General features: G+C 38.5%; 1 protein-coding gene across 3 annotated transcripts in view; it reads right to left on the bottom strand.

Moving 5' to 3' along the window:
- LOC148400706 (CUB and sushi domain-containing protein 1-like) overlaps nt 1-14,010 on the bottom strand; it is a 276,392-nt gene that overhangs the window by 109,125 nt on the left and 153,257 nt on the right. For all 3 annotated transcript variants that reach the window (XM_088370818.1, XM_088370816.1, XM_088370817.1), the window contains 4 exons: nt 11,832-12,026; nt 10,845-11,052; nt 2,375-2,487; nt 1,077-1,154 (listed from right to left, as the gene is read on the bottom strand). In XM_088370818.1, coding sequence (XP_088226944.1) covers nt 1,077-1,154; nt 2,375-2,487; nt 10,845-11,052; nt 11,832-12,026 — 594 coding nt within the window. The remainder of the gene's footprint in view (nt 1-1,076; nt 1,155-2,374; nt 2,488-10,844; nt 11,053-11,831; nt 12,027-14,010) is intronic.

Here is a 14,010-nt window from a genome sequence, read left to right on the forward strand (position 1 = left end):
AATCCAATTCCATAGAATGGTTTTTCATGATTAAAATGACTAAATAAAGTCTAAATTACTGCCATGTAATCAGTATAATATTTAAAATCTATAAGAAGTTTTCTTTTTTTCCATGTAGTACAGTACACATATGAGTGACATGAATTTTCTGAGAAAATTGCTTACTGGATTCCTGTCAAACTACAGAGAAAGCAAAGATTTTAAACATTCAGTCAAAACACTATAACATATAAACCCCGCTATAGACAATATTAAATACTACACATTTGTAAAAGCAGATTATTTGATAAAGATTCAGCAGATATAGCGAATGTTTAGTGCCTTTACAAAAAGAGCACTAAAAAAGCAGTAGTTTGTTTGCTGTAGACCTCTCATTTCTCTTATCTAGATGTTTTTTTTTTTTCACTGACTTAGCTGTTTTGCTAGTCTGTCACTGTTCCCATCGGGTCGTTATCACAAACAGCATCCGGCTCGTTTCCACACAAAAAAGGCCTTAAAACCCCCACTTTCAACCACCTACAAAGCACCAAATGGCAAAACAGACTTATTTATGGACAAGCCGGTGAGCATTGTGGAGCAGGCTGAGGTCTGATATTTCCCCCAGGAGGTAATAGAGACCATAAATGCAACTTAGGGAGAGGTGATATTGGATTTCCTTTCTTTGGCTTAAAGGGAAACAGCTCCATTATGCTGCAACTGCTGGGTGTGTAAATAAGCAACTATTTGGGATCAAATGGTATGTCATACCAGCAGTATTAATAGATTCCATTCATTGTGTGAAGGAAGCAGGGGCCACATTTATAAACAGTACGCACTGTAATCAAGCAAAAATAGCTGCTTCTTTTTTTCTGGAGGAATTTATATTTTTCAAATACTATGTGTCATATCAGACTATGAGATAAACTAACATTTGTCATGATTGATACTATTTGTAATATAGTATTCTCTAAGCTATTATTATGTTTGTTTTTTTGAAAAATGGTATTGTGTCCCATGTGACTGTGTGTGTGGTTATGTGTGTGTGTGTGTGTATGTGTGTGTGTGTGTTTGTGTGTGTGTGTGGGGGGGTTACTTACAGACTGCATTTTTGTGACTGGAGTCTTTATTGGGCATCATCTTCACTCCTCTGGACTTCAACTCTATTGCTTTTTTCACTGAAGGGATGGAAAGTGATAGAACTCATTTTATTAGAGAAAACATGAAAAAAAAACATTTTTGCTGATAAACTCCTTATCCTATCAAAACTTTGATCACTGACTACAACTTTAAGCGCACAATTACAAATGTAATGAGATCTGATACAAGCGCTACATGAAAAATTTTGCTTTCACCAAGATAATAAAGCTCAATTCATTGACACAGTCAAAGCTACTAAGAAGCTTCTAATATTTTTCCCCATTATGTTGTGAAATAAGTAGTAGTCAAATTGTTTAAATGATTCTCAACATGATTCAGAAAAATCCACACTACAGTGCATTATTTTTATTTTAACCCAATACGTTATACCTCCATGAAAATGTATATTATAAGTGAGCATTATTATCTTTGTAAAGGGTAATTTTTTTAGCTAATTTTGAGAGAAAAAGAAAATGAGATCAGCTTTGAAATTCATTCCTTTTACAGTATTTTTTTTCTTTATTTCGTTTAACGGCTTTACAGAGGATAACACAAAAATCAGTGGTGCAACCAAGTTGCATTCCACTGAGAACACTCAACATGGAAATACAAATTTAACTTTCTCATACGGACATAGAAGATAGAAGACAAAAACAGGATGTTATAATGATAAAAACCAATTGCAAAGAAAGGCAAACTAAACTAGGACTTGGACATGCACTATTTAATTTCATCCATTCAGATGGACTTTAATATGCAAATTATGTCCATCCAAGCACTCAATAAGAGCAAATGGAAGCAAAATCAACACTGCCATTTCAAGCTCCTGTCACAGGAAATACTAATAATATGAACTAAATAGGTAGTAAGCCAAGCATGTGCTTATATGTATTTTATGTTTTCATGTGTGACTAAAAGGGTGAGCGCCCTTTTGCATTTAGCTAGAAAGTGAGATCACTCAATATATTGCCTGTTATGTTATGCATGGTGAACATGGAGGTATAGCACTCATGAGTGTGGCCACATTTTAAGCAGAGAATAAAGCCTGCAATGTAAAGGTCACCTAACTGCATTATGCTAAGTGAACAAGTGCATAACCATAACAAAACATATATATATATATATATATATATATATATATATATATATATATATATATATTATATATATATATATATACACACACACACATACATACACACACACATACATTTTATAGGCTTTCTAGTCTCATTGTGTGTACTTGTGTAGAACATACCTTGGTACTGAGCACTAAATCCTTTCCTTCTGTGGTTGCTGTCTGAGGTGAAGTGTATCCGCAACCAGTTCTTGCTTGATATCACTGGTGAGGGCAGGGTTGTACCAGTTAGCCTGAAAAGAATCAAGTGCATTTATTTATTTATTTAATTTATTTATTACATTTTAATTAATTTATTTATTTTCCATTATTTTTTTGTTTTTTTTTATTTTCTATTAAGAGTTGCATGCTTAAGGAGGCATCTTTTATAGTCAAACAATGAACTGGAATCTCAATGGACATTTGCAGTGAATAGCTAAACAACTTACAGCAACATGTAATGAAGGTTAATGTGTGGTCACTATAAATGCAAATCGTTTAAAAATAGATCTCAGCAAATATTCTGTTCTGCAAACATCAACTACAATCATACACACATTAAAAAAAAAAATGAATACATCTCTGCTGGTGTCAAAATTGGTGATGGTTTTGTGCTGCACTGCCATGCTTGGAGAGTTGGAAACTAATGGGAAAATACAAGAAGTGAAATACTAAGTCTTAAAAAGTAATCAAAGTTCCCATCCTTCAAAACAGTTTTCTAAGCAACACTGCTGAGACTGAGTTGGTTGTCGATGGTAAGTCTTACATCAGCTTCAGCTACTCGTATATTTCCTTACCAAGGAAGACAGAGGCACGGAAGAGGAAAAAAATACCCAAAAATGGGGCAAAGCAAGCGGTGCAGTGAGTCAAAAAATAGGAAGTGATGTATAGACTGCAGGCTTGCTGAAATTCAATGGTCTACTACCCTCCCTCTAGCAATATGAGTCACTTTAACTGCCCTTTAATAATATCACAGGTAGATAGAAACGGAGATGAAGAAGAGAAACATGCACAGATAAGGGACAGGTCAGAAATAAGACGTTGTTTGAAAATATTAAAAGAACTTTATTGAGGGCTTATCACAAGAGATACATACTTGAGGAGGTTATCAGGTCCAAAACAAAAGGAATGAAAAAGACAGCTCAAGAAAATCTGGCATAATAAGTAACAAAACAAAAGTATGACACTGTCACTGTGTAAGCCTAATGGCAGCAGAAATCTAGTCCACAATGGTTCCAGAAATGTGTTATCTCTTGAGTCAATAAGAACACTTTATCAGCTGAGATATGAGCCCCATTTTTAGACTTTTTATATAAAACTTTGAAGGTCAGTCAATGTACCATATATATATATATATATATATATATATATTTATATATATATATATATATATAGAGAGAGAGAGAGAGAGAGAGAGAGCGAGAGAGAGAGAGAGAGACAGAGAGAGAGAGAGAGAGAGAGAGAGAGAGAGAGAGAGAGAGAGATCTATATAGATCTCTCTCTGTATATATAGATCTATACATAGAGAGATGTATATAGATCTCTCTATATATATATAGATATAGATATATATCTATATATATAGTATATATACACTCCATTGTGCCAATCTCAAAATGTTTGATATGTAAATCACTTGAAGACCTGCTGAGATGAAATGTGTATAGCTCAGTTTTTTTGTATTTGTTCTTTTTTAACAGCAGAAAATTCCTCCAAATAATACTATGAATTCTGAAAACAACCAGCTGGTGCTCTGCAGGGGTTGCTCTGCAAGCTTATTTGTGTCAACAGTGTGATGCCATGAGCCAACCTGCTCATTATAAATGTAAAAATGTGGAGTGTTAGAGGTCAATTGATAAAGTCATAAATAGGGCAATGCACAACCATCTTCCTATTTCTACATTAGGCATTTAAGATGTAGTGGGAGATGGACTGGTTGATCTTACAGGTTGTTCTATGTTCCTTGGTCACGGACTGTGGATTACACAGGGGCTTCCGTGCTAAACTAATGTCCTGTGATCTGAATGTCTGTAAAAGAAGAACATTTATGGATGGAGTTTCCGTTTAGCTTAATCAAGAGCTGGTTGGAAATGAACAACACGTTTTGTTGAATGTTTGCTTAATTTCAGATCACCACCTGCCCTCTTTGCTTTGAATCAATACAAACATTTTTTTGTTTACTGGCATCTAAAATTCCCAAGCCAAGTTGAGAAGCAACACTTCAGGGAGAATGTGACTATCTATATCTGAAAGCTGCTCAGTTCAGTTATTAGAAAAGCTCATTCAAACAAAAATGACAGTGGTGAATGTGACACTTCTGGTTCTCCAAAGAATACGCAAGAATTACCATGTTAAACATAATGTGACATCTGAACAAGTGTTTTGTTAGATTAGGAGTCGGTTCTTGGCAAGGATTGTCACTGTGTACAAGAGACATTTGCACAATGGAACTTGTAAATTTTAATGCCCATGAGATTGGGCAGGGGTAAGATGCCATCTCATGATCACAGGCTCATCAGGTCCTCCCTCGCAGATCATGTCAAAGTGTCCTTGAAAAAGATACTCAGTTATTGGTAGAAACTATGCATGGCAGCCTCCTCCCTCATCATTACAAGAACAAGTTGTTAAACTGTAGGGGTGAAGAACCTGAAGCTCCTAAAACAGAAAAAATACTGTAGAGGTAATGAATGATGTTACCCTTCTGTTCTATTTGGTCATGCATAGCAAATGTATTAGTGATGTCACCAATTAAAGCTTGAACCACCCCCAAATGAAAAAATGGTCTTCATTCATCCCAAATGTAATGACATGACATGACTACCAGCAACAGATCGATCTTTTAATATGTATAAAGTTGTTTAAAGAGTCCAATAAAGTCATTAAATAGCTAACCAAAAGATGAAATGCATTAAAGAGTAAAGCTTTGCATGAAGACAGAAACTGGGGGGGTGGCGGTGAGATATGCTGCATCTGCTCCATTATTCATTTGGACTGGCCAGCCGCCTGACACTGGAGTGAGACAGCGACAAGAGGTCAGGGAGGAGGAGAACTGAGGAGAAGATGCAAATGAGAGGTGACCAAAGATGGATCTTGGAGGAGGAAAAGGGAGAAACAGAGCAAGCTAATGACGTGCAGATCTGTCTGAAGCCAGAAGTAATCAAGCAGGTTGTAGGAAAACAGGAATAAATGTCAGGGGCCATATCATTTAAAAAGAGGCAGAGGTAGATGAGGAGAACATGAGGCAGTTGGAAAGTGAGCTTGAGTGGGTGGAAATCACTTAAATCAATGTGTGTGTGTGTGTGTGTGCGTGTGTGTGTGTTTGAGTGTGTGTGTGTGTGTGTGTGTGTGTGTGTGTGTGTGTGTGTGAGAGAGAGAAAGAGAGAGAGAGAGAGAGAGAGAGTGAGAGAGAGAGAGAGAGAGAGAGAGAGAGAGAGAGAGAGAAAGGAAAGCGAGAGAGAGAGAGAGAGAGAGAGAGAGAGAGAGAGAGAGAGAGAGAGAGAGAGAGAGAGAGAGAGAGAGAGAGAGAGACAGATGAACACAGAGAGAAAGACAGAGAGACTGGGAGAAGTAACCTCAGGAGAGAGGTTACAGTGGCTGTGAAGTGTAAATGAGTCTGGACATAACAAATAAGAGAGGAAGTAAAAAAAAAAAATGCAGGATGGGGAGGTTGATGTAGTGGGAGACTACACAAGGAGGGTGGAGAGAAGAGGCAGGTGGAAAAGAAATATTTCCATCACTACGGCTCTAGGCAATTGGCTTCACTTGTGATAAACTAATTAGAGAAGCGTCGTAATACTCTCAAGATACTGTTGTTTTGGCCCTTACCCTACCGATTGGCCGTAATCTCTTTTTTTTTTTTTGTATAGTTATTACAATTATTGAAAGTCTGGTGGGCGTGAGCCTCCGCAGAGGGACATGTAGTATGGTAAAGAAAATGGATACTAGCGTACAGACTTTGTTCTTTGAAATCAAAGATGTGTTACCAACCACTGTTAGAGTCTGATGGCTTTAGTAGGAGAAAGTGGACAGGAAGACTGTTTACAACTGTCAATGATACTGTCAATTTCTATCATCGACTATGTTTACATGCAGTCAATAACCCTTTTCAAACTCGATTGTTGACAGTATTAGAGGCTGCGAATTTTGACAGACCGAGATTCAAGCCCAAACGTTTCCCTTGGAGAACAGTACCATGTTTGCAGTACTATAATGGGATTCTTGCTCTTGATAAACTTGAAAGATGTAAATTTGATCCACATTTAAAGGTGTACCAATATTTTCCAAATCGCTCCTTGTGGTTTGAGCTAGTGTGGAATGTTTCTGAGCATCTCCCTTTGGGAGTACGAGGTCTCAAAGCAATCAAGTTGGTTGAAGCAGGGAAGTGGATGCTGATTGACGTGTGCGTGACTTTCTGCTGTTTGTTATTAACAAAGATGGGCAATCTGCAGGGATATTGGGTTGGTATTTCTTCTGTTTGCAGATGATGTGCTATTGTTGATTCATTAATCCACAATCTGTGTGTTATGAGAATCAGCATGTCTGGCTTCAAAATGGACTTGAATTTTAATTGGAGGCTGACTAAGGTGGACACATTGGTGAAAGTGGGCTTTGATAATTATTGGTTCTATATAAACTCACTATTTAAGTTGTATTGTCATCGGAATGAAAGGCACAACGGGAAAATAGTAGTCGGAGTTTTTGAAAATTAGAAAATAATGAGTTTACAGTAGAGAGCTGTTGTACAGGAATATATTATGAATAACAATTTGATCATATTACCAGCAGTGACTCCATTAACAAATTAATAATTGTCTACTAGTGTTTTTAAATTAGATTAAAGTCCAAAGCAGATGGAAATGGAATGGGTTCATTTGATGTGAACATTTGGAGATTCCATCTACCTTTCAAAATGAGTATAAAATGGTTGACTATCTCAGTGATTTTACCTTAGATTAAGGGAAATTATTGAGGTTTTAGTGCTGCCAAGTGTGGTGCAATAAGTGTGAGAAATGTAGTGGACAGCGGGGAACAAAATATGATTAATTGCTCCAGCCATCCAGTTGAATAAAGTAGCACTACAGAGACTTGGGGAGCTGAGGAAGAAGGGAGGAAGGTGCTAACAAAAAGAAATAAAAAGAGAAGATGGGATGGCCAGAAGGAGAGTTGATTGTGCAGGTTGGAAGGCTCTGACGTTCAATGTATTGTGATCTGATTTATGCACGTTCACGGGACAATTAATTTTCTTTTACAAATTGTAACAAAGATCAAAAGTTTGGCTGTCAAGTTTTAGTTGAGGTACAATCTCCCTAATTTTGTTCATATAAAAAATGCTTTTAGTCAGTACAACTGGAATAGATTTTGGGGGGGGGGGTTCCCAGCGGACCTATAATGCCACAAACTCATCAGCGCTCGATGATCAAAAAAAAATCAGGAATTCAATTTTGTAGAACTCCATTGGAACTAATGCAGTCACATACTTCAAAAGTCTGGTTTCAGTCACACTAGGCCAACAATTCACTTTCTGCAATTCTAAGGAAACACAATGAGGATTTCAGTTTAGTGTGTGTGCGTGTGTGTGTGTGTGTGTGTGTGTGTGGGGGGGGGGGGGGGGGGTCAGGTATGGTCATCACAAATGGAGATAAATAAAAATCACCATAATTTCATTCTGACAAGAACGAAACAAACATTTCAATTTGACCAGTTGGTCCAAAAAAAAAAAAAAACTCCAAATGGGCCCAGTCCAATTACGCATGTGTGTATGCGCTTGCCTGCACGTGTGTGTGTGTGTGCGTGTGTGTGTTGTGTAGCAGTGCACGAGGGTGCATGTGTGACAGCCAGTCAACGTGACATTGAACCTGCCAACTAATAGACAGAAACATGGAACAGGAAATTGCTTTTGGGACAACCAATCAGAAAAAAAACTCCCAGTAAACAGGAACAAACCGTCATCGTGGTCCTGTCATGTGTCAATCATCCTCACAATGACCTGCCCATATCCCTCAGAGAAGCAGTCAGTCATGTCTTGATCCCACGTCTGGAGAAAACTACATACTTAGTTACTTGGGAACATGGCGATGGCTTTCTCAAATAAGCAGAGCCAAACTCCATACACTTCATTTAAGGTAAGTTAGCAGTGTTAGAACTCGCATGTCACATACTGTACATTGAGTCAAAATCTCCATTTCCTCTATTCAAGTTATGTTGGATATTGGTTGGTTGTTGCCATGGTATTGTATTGAATGTATTTGTATATAGGTCAGAAATGTAGCATTCTGTTGACTCCCATCGTGGTAATCTCTATCCAGCCTTGAGGCAAATGTGAAGCAAAGTTAATGCTGTTTTAGGTAAAGTAAGCCAAAAACAGTCTCAGTTTTATTTCCACTTCATTTCACACTCAATTAGGTAGTGAGAGATACTTGAATTGTGTATGGATTGTAGTCGTTTATGACAGCCACTGTCGCGGTGTCATCTCTTGACCACTGCATCCAAAGTTTCACTAAAATCGTGTTCACCTTTTAGCTGTCATGTTAGCACATGAAACCATATTGGCCAATTTATAGCATACGTACTTGACATCACATGATTAGATACTAATTTTTAAAAAAGTCAGGCTCCCAGTCTTTGTGTTTCAAGTCTACCCTATCCTCCTGATCTGGGCATCCAACATGACAGAAACATGTGATCACATGATCAAAAATGATATACACTAATGATCTTCGCTACACAATCTATTTGTTTAATAAATGAACAAAATCAACAAATGGGTAATAATTCAAAACACACTGCGACTTTACCATAAACATCCCGGCAATAATGTCCCTATGCATAGACTTTGTGGTATCGTATCTTTATTTAAATCCTGAAATTGTGCTATTGTGCCTTGCAGGACAAAAGCTACTAGTTGTATACTAGGGGACACTAGGGACACAATATTCTATCAAGTCGAAAGGTGTTGGTTGCTGAAGCCGATGATTTCCATCTCACCGACTGTGCCTTCAATAGACCGGCCCCTGTCTACGCCGGCGACCCTCCAACTCCAGCACTGGAGAAGCTTCGGTGATTGTGGTCTTTGAACGTAAGCTTTCACAGATAAGGCAGGCGAGTATGTACGTGCATACGTGTGTGCGCTATCTGTCAGGGCCTGGGGGACAACACGCAACAGCTCAAGCTGTCAGCAGGCCACTTAAGACCTGACACCGACATGCAGACATACACATAAATGGTATCATGAGAACGCTATGCTTGATGTGTAACTGCTCAACTCTGCGACAGGACTAAACACGCAATTATTCGCCCATCCTTTTGTTTCCGTCGAGCACCATCCTCTTGAGCCACGTACACGCCGCCCATTTATCTGTCCACCAATCAATTCCAATCTCACCACACACAATCAGGTTTTCTTCTTCAGCAGACGACATATTTCTTTATCTGGAGACTGAAGACGATGATAGATAAATAAAGATACAAATCCCATACCGTCAGAGTTACAGAGCATAGAAGAAACCTCTCTGCCCTTTGCATGCAAACACCTGCTCTCACTGATATTTGTATTTACCGATCGAGACCAAATGCCATGTCACCTTGCACAGCTGTGAGGACACCGTTGAAATAAGGAAATAAGCCTTGGATGAATTATCGCATTGCGGAGGATTATGGATTTGTTGGAGAAGAATTATGTGTATTGTAAGATTTCTTAACTGATTTAATCTATGTTCTCATGAAAGCAATTTATTTTTATCAGTTGAACACAAAGTCATTTATCTTACTGGAAGAAGAGGAGGAAAATGTGGTGTCACGAAAGGCTAATGAGGACCCTCGGGAATGAAGGCCTTTCAACATCCTCTCAATCAATTGACGATTTATGAACAAACTCGAAAATCGGTCTCAATAAAGCCTAAAATCACCGTAAAGACTGCTGATGTTATTTTTCCAACATAAATGCGCCTCACGGTCAATATTGTTGTTGACACAATGGACACGAGACTTTGTTAAGCCTTTCGACATTGTCTCAGCAACTTAATGGAGCAGCAAGACCGCATGCTTAACTAGCAGGCAGACACTTCTGCTCAAACGCATTACGCCGTGAGTGAAGACGAAGGCACAAATTCAAAGATTGTACGAAATGAGGGAAACAAATGTAACAGCTGCTGGAACAAACTGCCAGTTTTGAAACACAAATATTGTATACAGGAGTGAAAAAGGAGTCAGTTTCCCTTTGGGCTTTGAACAAATAAGGAATAAGGAACGTTGTGTAGCATCAAAGTTGTTTTGAGCTGGCACTCACGAAAAATTTCGTTGACGTTTGTACAAAAAACAACGAGCAAGTAGTTATATGGCCATTCTAGAATGATGAGTTTACAAAATGTTTCCAAATGAAGTGTGTTAATTTATCTATTCATTGTATTTCTAGACAAACACATGACTATTTTAATATTATTTACATGACAAATAAGTTACTAAAAATGGAGTCCCTTCTCATACCTAAAGTAGTATTATTTTATTGTATTTACAGACCAAGGCCAGGTTGTGGGTGTTTTTAAATAAACGACCATTTTACATACTGGTAAAAAAAAGATTTGTCATTTTCCGTGCACACAGAAACACTTCTCACCATATGCTGGGTGCCTCCGTCCCGCTGATTTCCAGAAAGTCATACTTGTCTTCCAACAAGAAGTCATTGAAGACAAGCGCTATTGTGTCCCCGGGCTCAGCCAGGATTGACCACGTGCAATCCAGATTGTTGTCATACTCAGCGGGGTAGCCGGGACTGGTTATTGAACCTGCGGTGCCTCGTAACGTGCCGCCGCATGCCCCCTCCGCTGGAGAGAGAAGAATGATAATGAATGAGTGGATAGATTCTTTGGACACTCTCTTAAAATGAGAGTGCCACTGCCACCTACTATAGTGGATGTGAAAGGAGACTTTATTGTAGTATGGCAAAAAAAAAAAGAAAAGAAATAACACCAGCCCCACTATTTGAGTCTACTAAACATTTTTTTTAGGATAATACAAATACTATGCATAGAATCATAGAAAGTTCATATATATTTGAATTTATGAATAAATATATAAATAAAATAGCTAGTAATAATATAGTATAATATGGGTATAAGCAAATGCATAAGCACCTTACTGGAAACTATTTGAAGGCATTTAAGAATTCAAGGTATCAAATCACATTGAAGGGAAACTAAACAAAAAGCATTTTGCTGAGATGTGGAATTCTTCTCCTTCATGTGTCTCTTCAGTAGAAACACGCACAGGTTTCTTGTTGTTTGCAGACTAATTGACCATTAGAGGGGCATTGTGTCAGGATATGAGACTCCAACTGAGGCTTTGTTACATACAGTTGTTTAAACGAGACCTTACTGTAATTTTAGGGAATCAATACACAGAAGCTTCTCATCCGTCTCCAGCCTGTGACCTAGTGATCTGGTCCCTCCATTCCCATGACCCGGGCAATTAGTTTTATATACCTTCAGGGCTATTTCTGGGGATATATCCTCCACAAGAATTACCAGCAGATCTCCTTTGGGAGATGCCATAACTGCTTATCTAAGTCAAGGATGAGAAATAAAGAAAGGCAAAGTGCACTTACCTCTACAAAACGGGGAAGGGAAATCCCACTGTGCTCCGCTGCCCGGTGATACAATGCAAGTGAGGATATTATGTCCCTCCAGGACAAAACCAGACTCGCAGCTGTAACGGATTTTGTCCCCAATGTTGTACCGTGCTCCGTGGATGACTCCATTCGGAATGAGTCCGGGGGTGCCACATGTGTGGCTGGGCAGGACTGAAACATAAAAAAAAGCAAGAAAGATGAGTGATGTTATTCTATCAAGAGATTTCACTTTGACAAAATATTTATTTAAAAGACCGGAATGTAGTACCTTCCCTTAAGTTTCAATATCTAGAAAAGTTTTTAAAAAATGGAATGTTTGTCTAAATTTGATTACTTTTTAATTGATGCCCAAAAAGGTCTCTGTTCCCACGCTTTATATTATTCACATTATTTGGAGTTAGATTCAAGGATGTCAGCTGTTGCATGTCTAGCATGGTTATCAAGGACCTTTGCAACGGAAGGGACCAGACAAATTGTTAAAAGCCTAACCTGGTCTCATTAAGATTGGAGATCTCTTTTGCAAGAGAGACCTAGCCAAGATGGAACCATGAAATTTCAGACATTAACAACATTCAGTTAATGACACAAGATAAATAAAAACAATCAACGTCCAATTACAATGCAACATATGATTTTAATAAAGCCTATACACACACACCTCTGATTAATGAATAAATAATGCATAATTTATTTCAATAACAAAATGGACCTAATTTGATTGTGTGCGTGAGTATTATGTTTATTTATCCTTGATGAACATGAGTTGTCGCCAGTTGTTGGATGACAGAATGGCAGCAGCTACAGGGCGCTTGTGGTCTAACTGGGCCAAAAATCAATCTGCGGCTGAGGCCAACATGCCTGGGCTCCACAAAGAGGGCAGCAACACAGTCAGTGAAGTAACAGCATGAAAAAAAAAATCTACACGTTCTAACCCTGTTGTGTTATGTGCGCTTGTACAACTGGAGCGTGTTAACTTGTTGAGTGTGTAAAGTGCATCCAAATCCCAGTGTGTGTGCATGCGTGCATGTGCTTGTGTGTGCGTGTATAAAATAGTCTGTCTATATTTAAAGGATACTCAGTTTAATCAGTTTGTGTAGGCTGTTCCAATTAAACACTGGCATGGTAATTAGACAAAGCTTCACCATGAGACCCTGAGAACTAGGACAGGAAGAAAAAGAGGGGCAAATGGCGAGGAAGATAAGTTGACAAGAGGGAGGAAGAGAAGAGCAACAGGAGAGACCAGAGATGAAAAGATGAAAAGGAGGTGATAAGGAAGAGACAGATTATCAGACTTAGTTCAAATGGAAAAATATGGATTGAAAATAACTGCTGTAGGCATAAAGTATGTATGTAGTAGATATGTCGTGACCGAAAGGTTTGAGGCCACCACTGGAGTTTTACACAGCAATTACACCTAAACTTAATTTCTATAAAACTTTAGGGGTGGTGTGTGGGACAAGAAGAAGCCGTTTGATGAGATCTAGAGTTAAACTGTTTATTTATTACTTCAGGGATTTGGGCCCTGACATCAGTCGCATTTTCCACTATAAAAGAGCTTGACAGATTTTGTTCGCATCAGTGGTCATGTGGTGCAACTGCAACATGAAGTTAGCTAACAACAAATCTAAAAGCGCCCCAAGATAGCAATGCACTTACTACATTTCAAAAAGGCTAATTGTCGTATTAATTGTACGAAGTCAAGCATCTGAGTGGCGTTATACACACTCAACTGACCAACCATTGCCTGTGCATATATGGCGCCTGCTTAGACCCAACAAACTCAAAGCCCTGACGGCACCGAGCGAGGTCGGGACGAGACAATAAAAGGACTCATGTGTCTCAGCCAAGTGATTAGTTACACATCGGTGACCATACAGCCTTGTGTTTGCCAGACTGCTGTGTGCGGTGCATGCACAAAGGTACTCCCTCATTTAGGCTAATGTCAGAGGTAGTCATCTGAAAGAATCAGGGAGGGTATTTTTGGAGGAGAAGGTAGACACTGCTTTGCACCTCAATTATTAAAAATATAAATATTCATTATCATAGCTATCAGTCGCAGTAATCATTTAGATCATTGTGATGATTTTTCGGACAGTTAATGGGTAAAGAACCCAGGTTCATATGGGCAGTCCTTTGTGTGTGACTGCATGCGTGA

The sequence above is a fragment of the Syngnathus floridae genome, chromosome 3 (genome assembly GCF_059516105.1).
Source record: "Syngnathus floridae isolate MCC-2025c chromosome 3, RoL_Sflo_1.0, whole genome shotgun sequence".
NCBI lineage: Eukaryota > Metazoa > Chordata > Actinopteri > Syngnathiformes > Syngnathidae > Syngnathus > Syngnathus floridae.